The sequence below is a fragment of the Rhamphochromis longiceps genome, linkage group LG10, assembly GCF_057381845.1.
Source record: "Rhamphochromis longiceps isolate RC_006_pf linkage group LG10, R_longiceps_female_GT1.1, whole genome shotgun sequence".
NCBI lineage: Eukaryota > Metazoa > Chordata > Actinopteri > Cichliformes > Cichlidae > Rhamphochromis > Rhamphochromis longiceps.
The window spans coordinates 19,629,054-19,651,789 of record NC_140566.1 but is presented as its reverse complement, the minus strand read 5'-3'; the positions used below and the strand labels follow the sequence as shown (position 1 = coordinate 19,651,789).

General features: G+C 42.1%; 1 protein-coding gene across 1 annotated transcript in view; it reads left to right on the top strand.

The window, feature by feature from the left end:
• pds5b (PDS5 cohesin associated factor B) overlaps positions 1-22,736 on the top strand; it is a 35,175-nt gene that overhangs the window by 10,196 nt on the left and 2,243 nt on the right. Inside the window, exons 2-31 of the mRNA XM_085420791.1 lie at positions 1,072-1,199; positions 1,451-1,654; positions 1,956-2,042; positions 5,476-5,573; positions 6,366-6,492; positions 6,868-6,948; positions 7,468-7,608; positions 8,421-8,536; positions 9,663-9,757; positions 9,931-10,076; positions 10,369-10,520; positions 14,539-14,652; positions 14,745-14,826; positions 14,915-14,963; positions 15,095-15,234; positions 17,320-17,435; positions 17,549-17,654; positions 18,131-18,291; positions 18,484-18,607; positions 19,065-19,223; positions 19,519-19,587; positions 19,765-19,901; positions 20,120-20,243; positions 20,410-20,614; positions 20,694-20,808; positions 20,947-21,079; positions 21,188-21,307; positions 21,585-21,647; positions 21,749-21,891; positions 22,245-22,317. Of these exons, the coding sequence (XP_085276917.1) occupies positions 1,092-1,199; positions 1,451-1,654; positions 1,956-2,042; positions 5,476-5,573; positions 6,366-6,492; positions 6,868-6,948; positions 7,468-7,608; positions 8,421-8,536; positions 9,663-9,757; positions 9,931-10,076; positions 10,369-10,520; positions 14,539-14,652; positions 14,745-14,826; positions 14,915-14,963; positions 15,095-15,234; positions 17,320-17,435; positions 17,549-17,654; positions 18,131-18,291; positions 18,484-18,607; positions 19,065-19,223; positions 19,519-19,587; positions 19,765-19,901; positions 20,120-20,243; positions 20,410-20,614; positions 20,694-20,808; positions 20,947-21,079; positions 21,188-21,307; positions 21,585-21,647; positions 21,749-21,891; positions 22,245-22,317 (3,588 nt within the window). The 5' untranslated portion in view covers positions 1,072-1,091. The remainder of the gene's footprint in view (positions 1-1,071; positions 1,200-1,450; positions 1,655-1,955; positions 2,043-5,475; positions 5,574-6,365; positions 6,493-6,867; positions 6,949-7,467; positions 7,609-8,420; positions 8,537-9,662; positions 9,758-9,930; positions 10,077-10,368; positions 10,521-14,538; positions 14,653-14,744; positions 14,827-14,914; positions 14,964-15,094; positions 15,235-17,319; positions 17,436-17,548; positions 17,655-18,130; positions 18,292-18,483; positions 18,608-19,064; positions 19,224-19,518; positions 19,588-19,764; positions 19,902-20,119; positions 20,244-20,409; positions 20,615-20,693; positions 20,809-20,946; positions 21,080-21,187; positions 21,308-21,584; positions 21,648-21,748; positions 21,892-22,244; positions 22,318-22,736) is intronic.

Sequence of the window (22,736 nt, the reverse complement as noted above, 5' to 3'; positions counted from 1 at the left end):
ACCGGGTGGGGGGGGGGGAATACAGATATCTGCTTAAAAGATTAACCGTTTTCTGCAGCTTTGCTCTTTTTCCATATTTGCCACTGTTAACTTCTGCAGTAACATTTTTTTTGTAGATCTCTATCACATGTTCCTCTGATAATGTCTCTGACTGAAGTAGGCTGCACTCAGTTAATCCATTTTGTGCAGAAGAAGAGTTAAATTATGCCTCTTTTTGTCTGAGAGCACACGGAGCCTGAAGCAGAAATCCCGGGTTAACAAAGAAAGCCGATAACCGCTTCTGTGATACCTGTTATCTCTGACTGGGATTTTGTTAAGCCAGCTAACACAAAGAAAGCCTAGCTATGTCAAAATGATTTCATAGTGCACCCCTCAGCTCATTCAAGCTCTTGGTATAGTCATAAACCTTAGCCGGGCTTTAGTTTGTCTGACAATTCAGGCTTTAGGTGAAGAGTAAATTCTTCTTACTGGGTGCACACATTTCTGTTGCTTTTAATGTCATTAATGGGGGGGAAAGCCACAGTGGGAATGGTTCATTTAGGTGTTTGAAAGGTGCCGCATGTATTATCTGGTTAAGAGCAGCTAAATTGGACGTCAAAGCACATTTTGTATCATGTGAATGCCCTAAAACGCAAACTGGGTGTAAATCCGTGAAATGCTTGTGGCTGCGGTAATGAAATGTGGAGCACAATGGTAGCAGAAGCTCACAAGGAAGGGAAAAAAAAAAATCAGCCTTGCTCTCTGAATGCAGCAATTTCATCCTGGACACAGCTTGTAGGAAGCTATTGCTGCGCTGTGAATATCTCGCTGAATACTTCAGAGGTTGCTCTCTTTCAGGCTGCTTTAGAAGCTTTAAAGTAAAAGATTTCCTGTGGGTCTCAAGAAGTTAACATTGTGCCTTTTCATGCCCCCCCCCCCCCCCCCCCCCCCCCAAAAAAAAAAAAAAAAAAAAAAAAATCAAGATTCAGCAAGTTTTCAAGGTTCTGGGGTTTGACTCTCTTCCTTTGCTCTCTGTCAAAATAGTATTGCTGCTCTTGTGTTTGTAATTAATGCTCTTGTGTCTCTCTGCAGGCAGTGAAGAGCTAAAGAGGATGGCTCACTCTAAAGCTCGAGCCACAGACGGGAAGGTGACCTACCCCCCGGGGGTCAAGGAGATCTCTGACAAAATCTCCAAGGAGGAAATGGTTCGAAGGCTCAAGGTCAGTGTCAGATTGGTCATTACTGCTTCAGTAGTAGTTTTAGGAGTCGTCTTCTATTGAGGAATATTGCTGATATATCAGTGAAAGAATAATCATCTTTTTAAAACAAAATGTTTCACTTTGCTTGGTGTACCTGAATAAACCCATTTTAAACCTCATTGTCTTGGAGTGATGATTGTTTTACCCCTTGCTCGGCCATTAACCTCGGGGACTTGCCTTCCCCCATTTAAAATGCCCCATCTCTTTTCTAGATGGTCGTCAAGACCTTCATGGACATGGACCAGGACTCTGAGGAAGAGAAGGAGCTCTACCTGAACCTGGCCCTCCACCTGGCCTCAGACTTCTTTCTCAAACACCCAGATAAAGATGTGCGTCTGTTGGTGGCCTGCTGTCTGGCAGACATATTCAGGATTTATGCCCCAGAGGCCCCTTACACTTCCCCAGACAAACTAAAGGTAGGGTGATTCATATTTTCTCGAAATGTCTTCACTCTGTCTTGTTAGAGTTACTGTTGTAATTAGACAACTCTGCTTTTGCTTCTCTAGAGGAATAATTTAATGCTAATTGGACAAATTGATATATTCAGTCAACAGGTGTACTTGAAATTCATTCAATGTGTGTCCTTTTATTAACAGTTTGAACATTTTCAATGTATTTCTATTTACTTTAGTGTAATTTTTTGATCATGCCTGAATTTTGCTTAGTAGAGCTGCTCACATGAAGGATTCACTGTATGCGTGTTTTTGTTTTGTCTAGGACATTTTCATGTTCATCACCAGACAACTGAAAGGCCTGGAGGACACTAAAAGCGCACAGTTCAACAGATACTTCTACCTGCTGGAGGTGCGTGACTGAGCTTTTGTGGCTAACGTGTAGCACTGGGGCTTTGGTCACAGTAAATTGAATTTGGTCCCAAGTAGTTTGATCAAAATACAGCGAGGAGTTTAATTTGAGCTTTTACAAAATTTGTGGTGTTGTGTTGTGCTGTCCTGGCTCTTTAATTGCAACAGTGGAGTGTGTGGAGTTGTTTGTTGTGACATTAAATACCAAGAGGTGTACACCTGGTTGCTACAATGGAGGCTTGTGCATCACAGAACTGTCAGGAACAGCCACTTGGATATTGGTTACTTCTTTTGCTGAAGGCTTTGCTCTGTGTGTGGATGCTATCTCTAAATGGCAGCAGAGATGCTTTTTTACAATAAAGTAGTATTTCTGATGTCTCTGAAAGGCATGTTAAAGTGCCACCGCATTCAGCATGCGTTGCATTGTGCAGGTAAAAGGTCAGCCGTGCACTGAGAAAGGATGGCTTCCTCTTTGCAATAGATTTCACTCAGCAACTCCTAGCAACCACTCTCTGTTTGGTCGGAGAGTACACCTTTTCCTTCCAACTTTGTGCGACTGAGGCCTAATGCATGTGTGCACTCCTGGTTGCATAATAAATGACTGTAGCTAACCGTATCTGAACTCCGTTTAAAGGATTAAAAAAATGTACTGCGCCTTCAGAAAATTATTTATTTAAACTAAATTAACCTTTAGCATTTTTGGAAGCTCTTTGAAGAATCTCGTTCTGATTTGATTTTTCCCTCGTTAATGGTTTGTTTTGTTTTTCGGTCTTCCTGCTTGTGTGGTTCATTGCGGTGTGTGTGTGCGTTTTTCATTAAATTATGAGTTTGTGCCAAGAAGCAATTTCCCCACAAATTGAAAGAGACAAACTGCTTTTAATTGCAAGTCATTGTCTTTTGTATGCAACGTAATGATTATTAGGATTGTAATTAAAGCTGCAGTTCTAACTGTGGCATAAATGGGCCATTTGAAGACGAGGGAAATCTTGCCATTTTTATTCTTCTTTTTTTTATGATTATTGTTAATACAGCAACAGTGAAGTCCAAATGATCTGTTGTGGGAGTGTGTAATACATGATGGTCGTGAGAGATATCGTTTACCTGGGTAATGTTTTTGCTCGAAATTTAGCCTTGAAGCACTTCAACAACCTGCACAAATACTGCCATGTGATGAAATCGGAAAATATTGTCTTCCTGAGATGTTGTGACTTGGCTCAGTCTTTTTAACCAAATGCTTAAAGCCCTGCTTTGCCACCATGTAGCTGCATCAGTAATTTTCATCCACTGTTTGCTCTTACTGTCATATGGAGCGCAGCTAGTGAGTGCTCCAGTGATGCTCAGTGGAGTTGTCTGTTTACCTTTGGGTCACATGTCACCAGCTGTTAGTATCTCCTCCTCTGTAGACTGCTGGTACTCGGTGGTGTGTTTTAGCCTCAAGCAGTGAAACAACTTCAATGTTCCACCTTCAGAGGGAACAGTATTCTTGCATATTTTACAAAGTATTGTGCATTGTTGAGCTTTCTTTTTAGGTACTGGATCAGAGGCTAACACACAACTCTCGCTTTCAGACGTGCCTGGGCTTATTGTGTTGTAAAATGCACTAGGAAACATAAACACATGGCAATGATTTGACATTTTTATATCACTACAAATATCTCTACCTTACTATAACAGATGGTTTGATATGGCACAGGCCTAGTTTATGAACTGATTCAAATTTGATGGTCAAGATCACTGTGAGCTCATCTCAGCCTTATATTAAGCAGTTCTGATGAAGAAGTAATCTTCCTGCAGTAGAGTCAGCTCACACTAACTTCAAAGCAGGCCAAGTTCATACTAACTAGCTTTAAAGAATATATGTTATCCTTACAAAGCATGCGGTGGATATGTAAAACATATCAGTGGAGAGTGGGAGTAGTGGAAAAGGTCACTTTTAAGCATGTTAAGTGGGTGGCTTAATGAAGAACTTGAATTGCTTTTTCAACTGCAAAGGTTTTAATTGTGCTAACAGCACACAGAGTAGTTGTTGGCTTTGGAAGAACAATTTCTCACTCTTTCTCAACATTTGCTTTCTCCACTGTCGTGCTATCTCAGTGCTTTCTGCTGTGTGTATCAGAGCAAGCCAGATCCAGAGCCATGCAGCCCTAATACACTGAAGCCCTTGCACTGGCCAGTATTGATATGCTTTATCATTAAACTTGGTCACTGCCCTGAAATACTGTTTCCTCTGGTGTCATTTGTCCTTACCTGTTGGGACTGAGTGCGAGTTTTATTTTAGTGTCCAATTTCAGTCCTCTTAAGAGGCGGCTGGTGCCTGGTCACGGTGTCACAGCTGAATACCCTCAGGCTTATTTTAAAAAACAAGACTGAATGTTACCTGGAAATGATTGCATTTATAGCTGTTGGTTTTTTGTTTGTTGGTTTTTTCCCTCTTGTTTAGCAAGTTCCATTAGCATAAGATTGCATGCATTACTGTACCCGGTACAGTAGGCACTTCTAAAGCAGTCAGACTTGCTGCAACTTATTGTTTCAAGATTGCTTTATTTGTAAGTCTCTCGTACTTGTTGGTGTTTGCCTGCTTATGTTAAACTACAATTTTGCATGTATTGCATCAAGATGCATTTCCATTAAATGTTGTAAAGCAATATGAGTTTTGACAACAACTGCAAATGTGTTGGATTGACAGTAGCAGTAGCCTTCCATAGAGGAGGATTCTACCAGCTACATGATAAGGACAGGTGGATTGGACCCTACAGTCTGTTAATCTATGCAGCTCCTGTAGATGTTATATACAGGTGGCCCAGTACTTTTGTCCATACAGTGTATATTTATGGATTAATGATAAGTGGCACAATATTTTTTGTTTGTACAGCCTATTAGGTTTTGGAACCTGCATAATATTTTAGTACCCAACCCTAGCACCCACTTAGCACCAACCTCCAGCTCAACCCAGTCAGAAAATGGGAAGTGAACTTAATGGGAGACACTTATTGGAGCGTTGAACTGTTAAAGGGCTTCAGAGGTTGGTGGAGACCAGAAATGAAGGTAAACCAGTTACAGCAGATTGCTGCTCCTCCTTGAGCCTGGTTCTCTCAGGATTTTTTTTTTCCCTTCCCACTGCCAAGTGCTTGCTCAAAGGGTGCTCTTTGATTGTTGGGCTTTATCTCTGTGATACAATTTAAAGCATTTTGAGAAGACCGCTGCTGTGATTTGGTGCTAGATAAATACAATTGAATTAAAGGGGGAAGGAGCATTCAGCAGGTAGACGCATGCACACTTCACTGAGCTGCTGCTCGTTCATAAGAGCTGAATTTTGTCACCATATCAACTTTGAAGCCTATAAGTGTTTTAACCACTTGACAAGAAAACACAGCTGTGCTGCATGAATATTTTCATATATATCTTGTCGCCTCTTTTTCTTTTTTTCCCCCCAGAACATCGCATGGGTGAAATCCTACAACATTTGCTTTGAGCTTGAAGACAGCAACGAGATTTTCACCCAGCTCTACAGAACTCTCTTCCAGGTCATCAAGTGAGTCCCTATTTATAAGTCACAACCAACCACCTCGGTTTTCATGGTGTATTGCATGTGAGTCTGTGCCCAGATTTTTATTTTTTCTAATTCCTTCCTTAATTTTTTTTTTTTTTGCCTTCCTGCAGTCCTGACAGCACTAAGCTGCTGTGATTCAAACATCTGAAAATTGTCTTTGCTGCTGCATCGTAAAAATGCACAGTAGCGGTACAGTTGTTTCTAAGTGATTGCCCTCTCGCCTCTCTTCTTTTTTCTTCTAAACCCCCACCTCTCAATTTTACTGTGCTGAACACAACCTCCAGGGCTAAATTCTGCAGTACAGAATCTGGCTCTTTGCCACTGGAAAGATTGTGGTTGTCTGTGTCAAGGTTGTGCCAACACGGTGCTTAATTCTTTTTATTTTCTTTTTACTGCATTGAAAGAATCTAAAGAAGCCTGCTTTCCATTTAAAATATTCTCAGTGATCCAGCAGGTGTTGGTGAGATGGTGTTAGTATGTGTGGAAGTGGTGTTTCCAGAGAGTGCCACATAATGAGACTGGTAATGCTTGGTACTGTTAAGGAAGACAGTCAATCAGATTTAACTTTAGCTAATAAGCTTTGCTGCCCTGCTGTAGTGCAGATCATTATGAGCAGGTTTACCCACCCTTTGTGTGAGCGGTGCATTTTCAAAGACGCATAGTGTTTTGTTTGAGAGGAAGGTTACTTTTTGAAATGAGAGGTCCTGTCAGAAAAACAAGTCACATCAGTTATACAAAGAGTCCGTCCTTAATCTTTGTGCATTGTTTCCCTAGCAATGGGCACAACCAGAAAGTGCACATGCATATGGTGGATCTGATGAGCTCCATCATCTGTGAGGGAGACACCGTATCGCAGGAGCTGCTGGACACCGTGTTGGTCAATCTAGTGCCAGCGCACAAGGTATGTCGGGTGAAGTGCAGATGCGCATCCGTTTAACTGTCTCAGTAACGCGCTCGTAGTACCGCCACAAGAGATGATCCAAGTAGAACCGGCTCAGTAAAGGAAAACCTTAAAAAATAAATTGAAATGTTCACTAGACAGAGGCCAGTATGATTTTCCATCCTCTCTAATTCAGTGAGACCCCTGCAGGTGGGAAGAGGTAAAGCAGCTTAAGCACTGGTCCACAAGAATAAGTGGACATCTGCTCCCGAACTATCCAAATGGCATTCAGACAAGAGATGATGGACTACACCCTCGTCTTTCACAGCCACATCTCTGAACATTGCTGTGATTTGCTGTTTTATTCACCAATTTGTTTTTGTTGTTGTTATCCAGAATTTGAATAAACAAGCATATGACCTGGCCAAAGCTCTGCTGAAGAGGACTGCCCAGGCTATTGAACCCTACATCACCAATGTAAGATGAAATCTTTGACACTCTTATTTATAGTGCTGTTTTAATCCTTTACTTCATTTTACACAGGAGACATAGTCATATTTAAAGCTGTTAACAGTCATAACACTCAAAAGTGATACATTCAGAGGTGTAACTGTGGCTCTGAAGTCGGTGGCGTGTAGTGTGATATGAAGAATGTGATATTAACTCTACTTAAAGCACAGCCTGCCATGCTTGAAATGTTTCTGTGCTGTAGGAGTTTCATATCTGTGCTAATGAAGCTAAGAGATATGGTGAACATTACGGCAAACTTCTAATGCCTCCTAATCCACGTGGTTTACACGTCCTTGGTTAAAATACCGAATCCCTCCCACCTTCAATAGCTGTTCTGTGATGGATCTCAGATACGTAAGATGATTTATGGTCTTGCACACACGTACTTACTCCTCTCTCCGCTAACGCAGTCCGAGTTTGAGTCGTGCGATCATGTAGGAGTTTCATCAGTAATCGTTACTCCTCCTGCTCTGTCGTCTGCATCAGTTTTTCAACCAGGTGCTGATGCTGGGAAAGACCTCAGTCAGCGATCTGTCCGAGCACGTTTTTGACCTCATCTTGGAGCTTTACAACATAGACAGCCACCTGCTGCTCTCAGTGCTGCCGCAGCTGGAGTTCAAGCTCAAGGTATAGGGGAAAAAATCCACATTTATCTATTTATTTTATCTTTGTCTGTGTAGTTGTTTTGCATAATATTATGATGTTTACAAGAATTTAATATTTTTAAAGCAGTTGCATTGTGATGTTAGCAGTAGTTTTAGATTAAGCAGCAATACTTCAATAAGTATTGATATTATAACTACAGTCAAACTGCAAAAGCCTTAAGTCTTGTAGCCATTACACACAGAACTGCACATTTTCACTTTCTCTGCAGGTTTGTTGATTCATATTAGAAAGATAAAGCAGTCAGCATAATGTTGCCTCTGCAGTGTCTCATAAAGGCATCCCGCTGATGGATAACGCTCATTAACTGTTCATGGGGAGTGAGGATCACTGCTGTCTCCTCAAAATAATAGCTGTGATAAAATCTCTCTGCTTTAGACCAGAACCCCTCTCGCTCTCTTTCTCTCTCTCTCTCGCTCTCTCTCTCGCTCTCTCTCTCTTTCTGATGCTTGCTCCCCCTTTGCCTTTCTCTCACTCACGCTCGTTTCATCTTTTTATCTCTCACTCTTTCTTTCCTCTTTCCTCCCCCTATTGCACTTTTGTCTTTCTTTCATGCTCACCCCTTTCCTCTTCCTTCCTCGTCTCCCTTTGTCTTGCTTCTGATTTGCAAACAAGATTGATACCAAAGAAAGTACTGCCATTGTCTGTTATGAAAACGGTAATGTTTCCCGTGTAGTTAATGTAAATGACTTGGCACCTCGTTCCAATCGACTCAGCCGATTTTGGTGCATCATTTCTCTCCCCATCTCTTTGTCTTTCCCCGCTCGTCTCTGCAGAGTAATGATAATGATGAGAGGCTGCAGGTGGTGAAGCTGCTGGCTAAGATGTTTGGAGCCAAGGACTCTGAGTTGGCTGCGCAGAACAAACCACTCTGGCAGTGTTACCTGGGCAGGTGGGATTCAGTGTTGTGGATCTGACAAATGTCTCTATAATCGCGATTTGATTGATAACTTTGCTTTCAAAGAGACAAAAGAATCATCTTTTCTTTTTTAGCTTGCATTTAGTATCAATTGGTTGGTTCACTTTTGGATTAATACTATATTTTAAACCATATTAAAACTAAATATATTTTCTTTTTGTTGTGGTTACACTGGATTCTTCACTTTATTATTACTACATAAATGCCACACAAATCCTGTGTGATAAAACACAGCGAACTGTTTGCCATAGGCCGGAGAGATGATCAAAACAAAGACAGATGGAGAATCGGGTGTGAGCACGAGGCCGTAGATAATTAAAATAAATGAGAAAAATAGAACTGTGCTTGTCTTTAATGTACGCGTGTCATGGTGTTGCATTGAACAGTCGTACAATTGTATTATAAAATCAAGTCTTGCAAAGAACAAAGGGAAGAGTTGAGAATACTTCCTGCAGCTGATCAAGCAGTTTTCAGGTGTGGAATTGTGGGTGAACTGGCCCTTTAATGGCTCATAGATAATACTATGTATTAAAGTAGAGTAGATGAGAGCACAGGATGGAAACAAACGTTAGCAGTAGACTGCTTACATGCAGCGTATCTACAGTTTCCTGCTCTTACCATGAGAAATAAAATAGAATCTACTGGGTTCTCTTATATCAGGGTGTGTGTGAGCACGTCACACACCAGAAGTGTGAGTTTTTTCACCTTAATATATCTCTTAAACCCATTGGGAGAGTCTGGTGAAGCCTGTCTGTAGACGGTTAAACAGATTACATGTTGTTGTTAATCCACAAAGAGAGTCTGGGCTGTAATTTGTATCTCATTAGTTTTACAGGGTTCGACCCTGTCAAGTGCAGCTTAGCTAGTTTATCTGGCTTAGAGTTAGACTTATTCGGCCCCAATATACCTGAATTTTACTGCGTGTCCAAAATATGTGGGAGGGTTTGGCGGGAGTCATGTGACAGAGTGTAATATAAAGTGAGCTTGTTGATGTATGTTGTGTACCCACATGAGACGCCGTCTTCTTAGAGCTATGTTCATGTACGAGCCACCTTTTAAAGTCGCCGACATTAACGTCCGTTTCTTTTATCAAAAAAAGGTTTAATGACATCCACGTGCCTATCAGATTGGAGTGTGTCAAATTCGCCAGTCACTGTCTCATGAACCACCCAGACCTGGCCAAAGACCTTACAGGTAAAAACACACGGACACTTTCGTGCTTTTGTGTGCTGAGAACTGCATGTGCGTGAAGGCCGCTCGAGTGTGTGCTCGACGTCAAATGAGAAGCAGCTGCCTGGTGCTTTCTTTGCGTTCGAGGTAGCCAGTCCTCTCACGTCCCACTCATTTGTTCCTGTTTCCTTCCCCAGAATACTTGAGGGTCAGATCACATGACCCAGAGGAGGCTATTCGCCATGATGTCATTGTCTCTATAGTAACTGCTGCCAAGAAGGATTTGTCTCTAGTCAATGATGCACTGCTCAATTATGTAAAGGAGAGGACTTTGGACAAGAGAGTAAGTCATGTTTTTTAAATCCTGGTCAATAATGATGATGATGTTGTTATTATTAGTATTATTTTATTGTTGATGTATCAGATTGTTTCAGATATAGTTACACTGTTGTTGTTTGTTTTGGGTTTATTGATCTAATAGTGAGATTTATAATTTGATTATTAATATTTTTGTTGGTACACGTTTGGCTTAAATGGCAGTAAACAGTCACATCAGCCGCTGCACCTGCCCGTTGAATATTTTATTTTCTAACTAGTAGTTTCATTGAAACGTTTTCTTTTTAATTTGCCGTCAGTGGCGCGTGCGTAAGGAGGCCATGATGGGCCTTGCATCGATCTACAGGAAGTACTCGCTGCAGGGAGAAGGCGGGAGGGAGGCCTCAAAACAGATTTCCTGGATCAAAGACAAGCTGCTGCACATCTACTACCAGAACAGCATTGATGACAGGTTTGTGTGCATGTTTTTCTGTTGGCTACAGTTCAAAATGTATTCATTTAGTACCTGGGAGTTTAACTTTTTAACTTTTTGTGTGATTGCAGAGGAAAAAGCTGGTAGTGGTGCATTTCAGAGTCTTAATTTACTGTGATGAACAATTCCTGCTCTGTGCATAACTAACTGAATGTAGAAAATGAGCTCTAATAAGTTTTTTCCCAGCAGAAACATTAAAATCTGCCTTTAATATCCACCTTTCTCTGCACTGCATTTATCAGTGCGGTGTCATAGCTGTATGGAGGAAGAGAGACTGGTTCTGTCACCCTGCCGAGGCTCATAATGTAGAGCAGTCCCAAATATTTTTGTAAGCGAGTTGTGTGCGTGGGACTTTTTATTATTCTTTGAGCAGCATTCCTTTGATGGTGTGTGATTGTTTCTCCATCTCTCCACCTACACTTACTCAACATGGAAACCATCATTCTGCAAAATGTCACCAGCTGAATTAGAAGTAGATTAGATGATACGAGGCAAACTGAGATGGGTTTTTAAAGCCTAAATTGAGTAAAAGAAAAGGGAGAGGAAGAGAACGAGGCGTCGGACTCGAATCTCAGTGGACTTTCTGTGGGTGTAGGTGATCTCTGCTGCTGTGGAGTCACTCAGCTGCTGGCAGAAAAGTGCCCGATGTGGTCGGAGTGTATGCATGTGTGTTGTGTGAACAGCAGGGTAGCTTTACTTGTGTTGGTTCAGCAGTTTCCCCTTGAAAAGCTCTAAAACTTCAGCACATAAAGGCTGAAAAGGGTTTTTTGTTGTTGTCGTTGTTGTTGTGACGAGTGTTGACATTTGAGCTTATGTTTGAATTAATTAATTTACATATCAGTGAGGTGTGTGATGGTGGTGCAGCACCATGAGGGCTGAGAGACAGTGACAGAAGGCTGATCTTAAGTGGGAGTAGGTGGAAGACACCCTGGAGAGGTGGAGGTATGATGTGGAGTAAAGAGGAATGAAAGTCAATAGAAGGAAGTCAGAATACTCGTGTGTGAATGAGAGGGAGGCAGGAAGTGTGTTTAAGCGAGTGAGTTTAAATATGTGCGGTCAGTAGAGCTGGGCGATATGAGATTTTTTCATATCACGATATGTTTTTTTCATTTCAGGCGATAACGATATCTATCACGATATAAGCCAAATAACTATATTTGTAAGATTTAAATGTGCCGTTGCTCACAAGTAAAATGTGAAATAATCAGCAGCTTGTTTTTATTTAAATATTTATTTCCCATAATAAGTTCAACAGGGTAGATGTACTTAAGGAACATGAGACTTTTTCAGATAAATAAAGGCAAATATTGCAAACTACACAAAAGGCAGCCGCTAAAGCGTTTAAGTTTCAAAATAGAACAAATGAAACAGACTAAATTGTCAATTCCACTTAGAAACAAAATATTAATTCTAAAAATAAATCTTAGTTTGTTTTACAGAAGAACAGACAAAACTGACTAACTTTTGTCAATATCAAATAAACTGAGAACTAAAAGGAAATTCTCAATCTCTCCTTGTTGTATAGCTGAGCTTTTCAAACAGTTTTAACAGTTACTTTAGTCTGACAAAAGCCGAATGACGAATTAGCGCTTCCAGTCAGAGACTGAGGCTACGTCCACACGTACACGGGTATTTTTGAAAACGGAGATTTTCCGCTTTCGTTTTAAAAAATAATCCCGTCCACACATAAAGGCAGAAATGAAGGAAAACGCTGCTATGAACATGCCAAAGCAGCAGGTGGAGCTAGATTCCTAACCGTGCAGAAATGTTGGCCAATCAGAAGTCTAGAAGCCTCGGTGGGAAAAAGTAAACAAAGCTGGGGCATAGAAGCAGAACCGAGTCGTGTGTGTGGACGGACAGTAACTGTGTGTATATGTAAGCATTTAAACACTGCAGAGAGTAGAATTAACAGTAACAGTATTGTAGAAATTCATTTCACCGAAACAATAACGTGGCGCACAGTGTGACGCATGCACCAGTTTATTGTATTTCCAGACTTGCTTTCGGCACAATTTACAGTGCACGCTACTCTGTTTTTTTGTCAGACTTGAAATAGCCGAAATACCTTCACACTACAGAACTTCTATGGCTCTTCCGTTCGACAATCTCTCCGCCATTGGAACCATCATCTGTTTTCTCTTCGGTCACGCTCGGTTGATTTTTCTAGTCGGCACACTCATTTCCTCCATTACGCGCTGGCTCCATTACCCGCTGGCTGCTTCCCAAACAAACACACGTGCGGCTTGGCACTTGTGCTGTACGTAACAAGTCACGCGACGTGACGCTGCGGCTGTGATTGGTTCGGCTCTGCGCTACTTAATTTGGATTGGCTGACTTTTTTTTTTTTTTTTTTTTTTTTTTTTAAGAGGACAAGAGCGGCGAGGTCTATCGCGATAGCTTAATTTCTCTATCGAGTAAAAGTTATATCGCGATACATATCGTTATCGTTCTATCGCCCAGCTCTAGCGGTCAGCCATCCAAAGCAGCAGGTGGTGCACGAGAGAGGTGAAGAAGACGGTCCAGGCTAGGCATGGGTATTGATAAGATTAAATTCTTTATCAATTCTTTTTAAAAAGGAGAACACTGAGGTTGATTAGCTTAGAACTTTGTTTTATATCGTCTCTTAGATCCACAGCCTACGGCTCTTCAATGGGGTGTCACAGGGTCCCCAGGAAAAAAAATTGTAAATGTAAAATAATAAAATAAATATTCTTCTGTAGCAATAACAAAGTATAACATAAATTATTCTGTAGCAATTACACAAGAATATCCAGTAATGTCCCTGCCTACAATTAAACACATTCACATACCGAATGTCGGGGCATCTGCTGTGGCAAATGGGTGCAAGCCTTTGACCACAAACTTGGTCACTGCTCGGTGACATTCGTCTATCCTGACCTGAAAGGAGACGCTACCGGTAGACTGCAGCGAGAACTGCCAGCATCTGAGCCAGACTCTGTCTGTCTCTCTCATCATGGTCACCTAAACGCACAGTAATGGCAGGTTTTGTAATGAGGCAGATCGCGCTAACATAATATGCACTGTTAGTTGATTATTTACCTGCCGTATTAAGGGGAGAGGACGTGCAAACGTTAACGCTGCTGCTGGGTTGAGATTCACGAGTCCGGAGTGGAATTAAAAACACGACATTCATTTAAGGTTATCACGTGTTTTGTGAGCAAATGCTTTTGCATATTCGTAGTGTTTCCTCCCTTAAATGAAATATCTACTTTGCAAGTATTGCAAGTTGCCCCGTTGTCATCCGTTCTCGTAAAGTATAACCAAACTTTTGAGCGTTTGAGCCGCGTAGGCGCCGTGTTTCCTGCCAGGTAAATGACGCTCCGCAACGTGGTGACGTCATTCGGGGCGACTGGAATCAATAAGTGAATCGTTTGCAAAAATGCCAAACAATTCCAAGGAGTTGAAACAGTGGGAACCGGTTCTCAACAAGAACCGGTTTTCGATACCCATCCCTAGTCCAGGCAGGGTGGAGTGGGTGGAGATTCAGAGGTGATTTGTTACAGAAGGATAGAAGCAAGAGTGAAAGAGAGTATTTAGAGGATCAGTCGATGTGCTGATGGCAGTTTGGGTCTGAGCTCTGAATGCAGGCCCTTCGAGAGCCGAGGTGCCCTGACGTTAAAGGCGCAGTCCCGTCTAGACTTGAATTTAGACCCAGGAGCTGCCAGCAGGGTTTTGTTGAGGGTTTCTGGCTGCCCACAGGCTAATGGGCTAATTTAAATAAGTAATGAAGTAATGTCTGCAGTAAAGTAAAGCTCCCAGGAGCCATTAGTAAGAGTACTAAATCAAATCAGTAACCTGTGTAGAGATGCTCAGTGATGTCATATCGCTCTTCTGGTTTTAGTTAAAGGTTCAGCTGCTGCTTTCTGTACCGGCTAGGATCTATTAACTATTACTAACCACTCGCACCCAAACATTTTTATTATTTTATTATTATTAATTTAATTTTCTCCATAAAATGTGCCCTCTGTACGTACAGGTTGCTGGTGGAGCGGGTTTTTGCCCAGTACATGGTTCCTCACAACCTGGAAACCACTGAAAGAATGAAGTGTCTGTACTACCTGTATGCCACCCTGGACACAAATGCTGTTAAGTAAGTCAGTTTTTAATTGTTATGCAACAACATGTGTATTAAAGGAGGCCTGGCAAACACATCATTGTGTCCCTTGCTTCTTTCACCTGCAGAGCTTTGAATGAGATGTGGAAGTGCCAGAATCTGTTGAGACACCATGTCAAAGACCTGCTGGACCTGATCAAAAAACCCAAGGTAACTAACGCACACCACAGACTGTAATAACTGCACTATACTTGTCTCTAAAAGGTTTTTCTGTAACTGTGTGCTTGTTTGTTTTCAGTCTGAAGCATCCAACAAGGCTGTGTTTGCCAAAGTCATGGTGATCACAAGTAAGGCATCTCTCTGAATTCAGCACGTCCTTTCAAACAGGAAAAATGAACAAAAGTGATCGCAGGGTGACCTTCTCACCCTGATTTCACATCGATTTCACTGTGACATGCTGAAATTTCTCTGTGAACAGGGAACCTGCCAGACCCTGGCAAGGCTCAGGACTTTGTGAAGAAGCTGGCTCAGGTCTTGGATGATGATGAGCGAATCAGAGATCAGTTAGAAACCTTGGTCAGCCCCGCGTGCTCTTGCAAGCAAGCTGAAGTCTGTGTGGTGAGTGTTGAGTTCCTTTGAGATAACGATGTGGTTTCCTTTAAGCGAAATACTTTCATCCCTCCACTAGCTTTGTGTTATTTGACCCGATTCTTCATATAGGTACTGTAGTCGTAAATGTACTTATTTGTTCATAGAGTTCACATCTTCCAATTTTTGTGCATAAGACAACACTTTTATACACATGTCAGTATTTTGAGTCCAAAGTGTCCTTGTCTTTATTATATCTAATCTGTAATAACCTTTAAATGAGCAGTAACTCGACTTGAGTACATTCCAAAGGTGGTTTTAAAATGTTTAAGCTTGGTTTCATGACAGTTTTAGTGACCGATCGTTGTCACGGTGGGGAAATGTATTGAAACAATCCACCCCTGCTCCGCTGTAAGGAGGATGTTATTAGGGCTGCCCGCCATAATTTCTGTCTCTCTGTCTGATGTCTCGCCGAACACAGAAGACAGACTGAGACGTGTGACTGTAGCGGTCTTGAGCAGTAATTCTCCCGGCTTTCTGAAGATCCTTCAAAGTTTTTCTTTGGACGTCGGCTGCTCTTTCACTCATTTTTAATCCATTTATGGTACCTAATCATATACAGAGGATTTCTTTTTGTTTGTAAAACATTGACCTGTGAATCACTCAAGCACAAAAAGGCACCTGTGCGCCAGCGTTGTGTCTGCGCAAACAACTTAGCAAAGACACAATTTTACGTTGCGTCCTCAGACACTTTGTTAGTAGCAGCCTGATGCATAAACAAACGTTTTCCTGTTTCGTTAGTTGAATCTGTGAACGTTGCCAAAGGTAACAGTCTTGGCAACGTGGTATTTTTGCAACATGACGGTCATTCGAAAAGAGCTACTGGCCAAAAACTCGTATCTCAGCATGATGTGCAGCGTGTCCTTTAAAATTTGAGGAAACTAGACAAGTCGAGTCCAAAAAAAAAGTGGCAGACCTAAAGATCCATCTTAAGAATTAGGGGAGGAAAATATATCAAAGCCCTGACAGAGGACCTCAGAAATGCCTAGAGACCTTCAGTTGATCCATCTGCTACTCACTGAAGCCTCATCAGAAATGGTCTCAGTGGAAGAGCCATTCTTAAAGGAAACAGAAAAGGCTCAGGTATGCCAAGTTATACAGGACCTGGACTGAGAATCAATAGGACAAATGCAGAAAAGTACCACCAGATTTTGATCCAGCATGCAGTACCTTCTGGAGAGCATCTGATTGGCAGCAGCTTCAGGATGACAATGATCACAAACACACTGCCAGTGCACTAAAAGCATAGCTGGATAGAAAAGCACACAATGAAACACTATCTGTCAAGGATTGACCTTCCAAGAGCCCTGACCTCAATAGCATTGAAGCAGTGTGCTTTCATGTTGACCGAGAACAGAACGAAAGGCAGCCATGTCCTTCAAGACGTCTGGAGAAGTATTCCTGAAGATTAACTAAAGAAATTACAGGAAAAATCCGCTAAGAGAGTTGGTGGTCATACCAAATATTGACTTTCAAGCCTGTTAGAACTGCACAGACTCTGTTTTTGCTTTATACACTGTATTTACGTTTGTTTGCACATAAATCACTGTGCTTCTTTCCCATTTTTCTTGGAAAATGGAAAGAAATGAGGGGAAGCATGAGACACTTGCACAATAGAGTATTTCACTAGAAAGTATTTTTGGTATTTTTTCTTGTTGCTTAATCCTGCGGCAGATTTGCTAAGTTGGCAACAATTAAGTGAACTAAATGATGATGCTCACTGCTGTGAGTATATGAGATGTTGGGCGTTCATGCTGCTGTGTTTGTATTTCCACATTTTAAAAAAGAAAAAAAAAGAAAAAAGAAAAAAAGCAGCATTAGATTTTAGTCCAGCTGTGAAATATCACTCCAGGTGGCTTTGGTTTGGAAATACTGAAAAGGCACAGAGAATATTACGGCCATAAAACCCTGAGCTGGTGCTGTAAGCGTTGCCACAAAGTGCCTGCTCATAGGGGGTCATCTGATTGGTGGAGTTTTCTCTCTGTTAGGGTCTTCGTATTGTTGTGGTTTGGTGCTACATAAATAAATTGAAGTTCTTAATTGTCGTCCTTTCAGAGAGACATCACTAAAAAACTTGGCAGCCCCAAACAACCCAGCAATCCATTCCTGGAAATGGTGAAGTTCCTGTTGGAGAGGATTGCTCCTGTGCACATCGACACAGAGTCCATCAGGTACTGTGCGTCAGGATGCAAATTTTAGCTCATCCAATAAATAAAAAGAATGCAAACAACAGCCATATCCGAGTCTAGCGTGCAGAAATTTAACCTCTACCATCATCTCTCAGTGCTCTGATAAAACAGGTAAACAAATCTATAGATGGAACAGCTGATGACGAAGAGGAAGGTGTTCCCACTGAAGAGGCCATCAGAGCAGGGCTGGAACTGCTGAAGGTAAAGATCGGTAATAAACACGAACGCCTGTGGTGTTTATCTGCAGATTGACACGATGGATACTCTGTTGTAAGCCTTTTCATTATCGTGCGTGAGTGCACCATTTAACAAAAATAGAATACCTGCAAGAATTAATCTAAATTATAGGCTCTGCAGTCGCTCAGTAACTTCTGCTGCTGTCGTGTCAATTGCTACCTGCAGTCTAGCAATCAGTGATATATAAATTGTTGTTGGTTGAAATTGTGGAGTGACGGGGAAAAAAGAAGCACTCGGTGATGGATGATGTCTCCTGCAGTCCTGCCTTTTTATAGTGACACAAACACAACAGATAATTAATGAGTAAAACACACACACATCTTTTCGACCCTTTACGGTTTGCTTAAAATATCAATCACGCTTGTTTCTTTTCTTTCTAAGGTGAAAAGGTGTTGATTGTACTCTGCGCAGCTGTTTGACTCACCTTTCATCACTCGCAGGTGCTGTCATTCACACATCCAGTGTCATTCCACTCTGCAGAGACGTTTGAGTCTCTGCTGGGCTGTTTGAAAATGGATGACGAGAAGGTGGCAGAGGCAGCGCTGCAGATCTTCAAGAATACAGGCAGCAAGATGGAGGAGAGTTTTCCTCACATCAAATCGTGAGTTTGATGAGCTAAATTTGGCTGATTTGTTTGCCTTGCAGCGCTGTGTAATGTGCAGTGACACTCCTGGAATGCAGGGATGCATTATTTATACGCTTACTTAGGACACGCTGCTCTGTGCATGACTTGTGACCCAACTTTCTGCTGTGTTTTTGTTGTTCGTGGTGTTCTCCCGTCTGCTCCCCCAAGTGTTCTACTGCCGGTACTACAGGCCAAAGCCAAGAGAGGCCCTCCCCGCCAGGCTAAATATGCCATCCACTGCATCAACGCCATGTTCAGCAACAGAGACACACACTTTGCCCAAATCTTTGAGGTCAGTCACTTTGGTGCCAGGTTTTTATCTATGTGGTCAATGAGAGAGGATATCCCTATCCCTGGCTTAAATCCTGTTTGTGACGGGCAGCCAATCAAAATGAAATTCGATTTAAAAGGAAGGCGAAAAGACCTAAAACATGTTGTTTTAGACGGTGAGTGAACTCTGGGCCAGTATTGGGTGACTGCTGATTATCTGGAACTTTCAAAGCAACTGAATCTAAGAGGGGAAACCAATGTGGTTTGGAGTGCTTTACCCTTTAATTGTGTTATTTCAGCCGATTTTCCTGTTTTTTTGTGTTACAAAGAGAATCCGTCTGCATTCATGGATGTGCTCAGAATATTTACCCCAATGTGACGTCTGCATTAACTTTACATCAAATCCATCCTGAGATTTTTTAATTTATTTTTTTTATGTGCTCCTAAAACTGTGTCAGTGACATGTTGTGTTTCTTCAGCCTCTTCATAAAAGTCTGGACACTGCTAACCTGGAGCAGCTCATCACTCCTTTGACCACCCTGGGTCACCTGGCCCAGCTGGCCCCAGAACAGTTTGCCGCACCTCTCAAATCTCTAGTCGCCAACTTCATTGTGAAGGATCTGCTCATGAACGACAGGGTATACACACGCATCCACGTATACCTCTTACTGTTCTGCAGTGTTTAAGCACGCCTCTTCTCTTTAGCCTTTTGAGCCTAAGATTAGTGCTTCTCCTTTACTATTATTATTTGTAACTTTTTTATTACTTTTCATTTTGATGTAATTAGTCTTGTTTTACTCATTTAATTATTATAAGTGGGGGGTTTTCTTCTGATTGCACTTTGGCTTAAATGTGCTGTATAAATATTCCCAGCTGTGTTGACCTAAAGTCTCAGTTTATGTGAATTATTCAAATTGTTTGTGTTATTTGTAGATCCCAGGAAAGAAAACAACCAAACTTTGGGTTCCCGATGATGAAGTGTCCCCAGAGACCATGGCCAAGGTCAGCAGTGAACGTTTGTGTGTCTCTTCAAAAGCTCCGTCTGGCTGCTGTTTTTGTTTTTTAAGTAGTTTAATCTGAAGATTACTCTGAGCCAGAATTCTCCTAATTACTTTGTCACACTCTTGATGTATTAATGCAAAACACTTAATCTTTCACTCTTTCATCTTCCTCATTCAGATCCAGGGCATCAAGCTGATGGTGAGGTGGTTACTAGGCGTGAAGAACAACCAGAGCAAATCGGGCAACTCCACCCTGAGGATGCTGACTGCTATCTTACACAGCGATGGAGACCTAACAGAACAGGGCAAGATGGGGTAATTAAAATAAATAAACTCTGCTTCTCAGACAAACCTAAGGTCCTGTGTGTGTCAGGCCCTTGAGCAGCTCAAAGAAAGCTTTGTCCTCAGATTAAGGTCGTGCAATTTTCAGTGAAGCGCTCACTTTTAATGGGTGCTCTGGACCTTTGAGGGTTTTGATGGTAAGAACGTTTGTAGATAAATGAATAAATCTGCTTCCTCTTGTTTCTCTCTAGCAAACCGGACATGTCGAGGCTGCGGCTGGCGGCGGCGTGCGCCCTGCTGAAGCTGGCACAGGAGCCCTGCTACCACGAAATCATCACGTTGGAGCAATATCAGTTGTGCGCGCTCGTCATTAATGTAAGAACTGCCATATTTAATTTGCCGGCTCTGCGTTTTCAGTTAAAGTCCTTTTCTGTGCAGCTCATCTTTATTCCACCTCTGCCTCTTCTCCCTGATATTGTCCCATTTCATCCTCCTCATCATCGCGTTTCCTGTTCTCCGTGTCCTCGTCTTTGCGCTATAGGATGAGTGCTACCAGGTGCGACAGTGTTTTGCCCAGAAGCTTCACCGGGGCCTGTGCCGTCTGCGGCTACCGCTGGAATACATGGCAGTGTTCGCTCTGTGCGCCAAGGACCCCGTTAAGGAGAGGCGGGCTCACGCTCGCCAGTGCCTGGTGAAAAACGTCAACATACGCCGCGAGTACCTCAAACAGCACGCTGCCCTCAGCGGTAAAGAAACCAAACGATATCTGATGATTTCGGATGACATTTGAGGGTGGTGTCATATTCACTGTGTGTGTACCCACAGACAAGCTGTTCTCTCTGCTGCCGGAGTATGTGGTGCCCTACACCATCCACCTTCTGGCACACGACCCGGACTATGTCAAAGTACAAGACATCGAGCAGCTAAAGGAAATTAAAGAGTAAGCGGTGTATGATCTCTTAAATGGGTTTTTAATATTCCAACCTGGCGTTTGTGGTTTCAGTCACGTTTTAGTCTGTTTTTATGATGGTTAATCATGACTTGTACCTTTTAATGTCAAACTTGCTGTCCTGGATAGGGCTCTGTGGTTTGTCCTCGAGATTATAATGGCCAAGAATGAGAACAACAGCCACGCCTTCATAAGAAAAATGGTGGAAAACATCAAGCAGACGAAAGACGCCCAGGCCGCCACCGATCCCAAAACGAATGAGGTGCTCATTTAACGTGCAGCTAATATGGACAGTAGATATCCAGCCAGTGTTTCAGCCGCCGTCATCAGTGCTGCCCTGACGTGCGTTTGTTGTTTCTTCCTTGTGCAGAAACTCTACACAGTGTGTGACGTTGCCATGCACATTATCATGTCGAAGAGCACCACCTACAGCCTGGAGTCTCCAAAGGACCCCGTGCTGCCATCACGCTTCTTTACCAAACCAGACAAGGTCGGTCTCTGCGCTCTGAAGAGTTTAAAGCATCCAAAACATTTTTCACTTTGTTAAAATGAGTAAACGACAGCATTGCTAGTGTTAGCAGATCCTTCCGAAGAGTTATGAGAAAGTAGCTGCCTTAAGTTTTGTATAAACGTGTCCTTGTTTGAAGAGAAATTATCAAAAAAGGGGGAAAAAACAAAAAAGCAGGCATGTTTTGTCTAATGAGATCGTCTGCTTGTGTTTCTGCTTTGTTTTAATTGCTGCTGTTCTCTCTGCTTCTCTCTTTCAGAACTTCAGCAACACAAAAAATTATCTCCCAGCAGAGATGAAGGCATTCTTCACACCAGGAAAGGTAAGCTCGAGCTTTTTAAATGATAATGTGGGCTCACTAGTTTTGTTGATCACACATCCGGCTCACTGCTCCACTCTGACCGCCTCTCCTTCCTATTTAAGCCCAAGTCTGCTAACGTTTTGGGGGCGGTAAACAAGCCCTTGTCATCAGCGGGCAAACAACTCCAGAGTAAAGCTTCTCGTATGGAGACCACCAGTAACGACTCCTCGTCCAACCCGGGCTCTCCGCAGCGCAGCAAAAGCAGGTAGGAGATATAACGGCAAGACTCCCACACTCAGAAAACGTAACGTATCAGCAATATTTTGGTCTGATAAAAGACTCGGATTAGCTCCAGGCACTCCGTGTTTGCACGTAGGATGTTTCCATACGTAGCTGCTCTGCCGTAGGCTTTTTCCTGTTAAAGGAGAGTTTTTCCTTCCCACTGTTGCCAAGCACTTGCTCATAGGGGTTTGTCTAACTGTTGGGGTTTCATTCTAATATTGTAGGGTCTATGGATCATTTTCAAATGTTGAAAATTCAGGAGACTGTGTCACTTGTTGCACCCTGTTTTGTTTGTAACTAAAATAGTAACAAGTAATGATTGATGTTATTTTTCAGGCATGACAGCACAGAGATGGATCACAGTGAAAACGAGGACATCAGCCTAAAGAGAGCAGACAGTGTCGACAAGGTAAATCTCCTTTAGGCGCTGCGAGACTGATTGGAAGATAAACGTCGATGTGGCGATCACGTCTTTATTTCTGATGAGATCTTAACAGGATGTATTGTTTAATAATATGTGTTGAAAAAGTGTATTGGAGTAGTTATTGTTACAACCTTGATTGAAATTGATATGACTGTAATCTAAAAGCAAAGAGGCTGTGCAGACTTACTCTATTGTAAGTTATTCTTTCTAGTGTGGGGTGGTTTTTGTTTGTTTCTTTCGTTTGTTTGTTTTTAAAGTAAAACAAAAGCAAATAAGCAAAACCGTGATAAAAGATTATACTGAAGCTGATGGAAAGTAGTGAAGGGAGCGTTGCCGTGATTCGGCAGAGTGCTGCCTGTCGTAAATCCCCGTGTCTCTGCTTTATGATACGACTGTGCAAACAC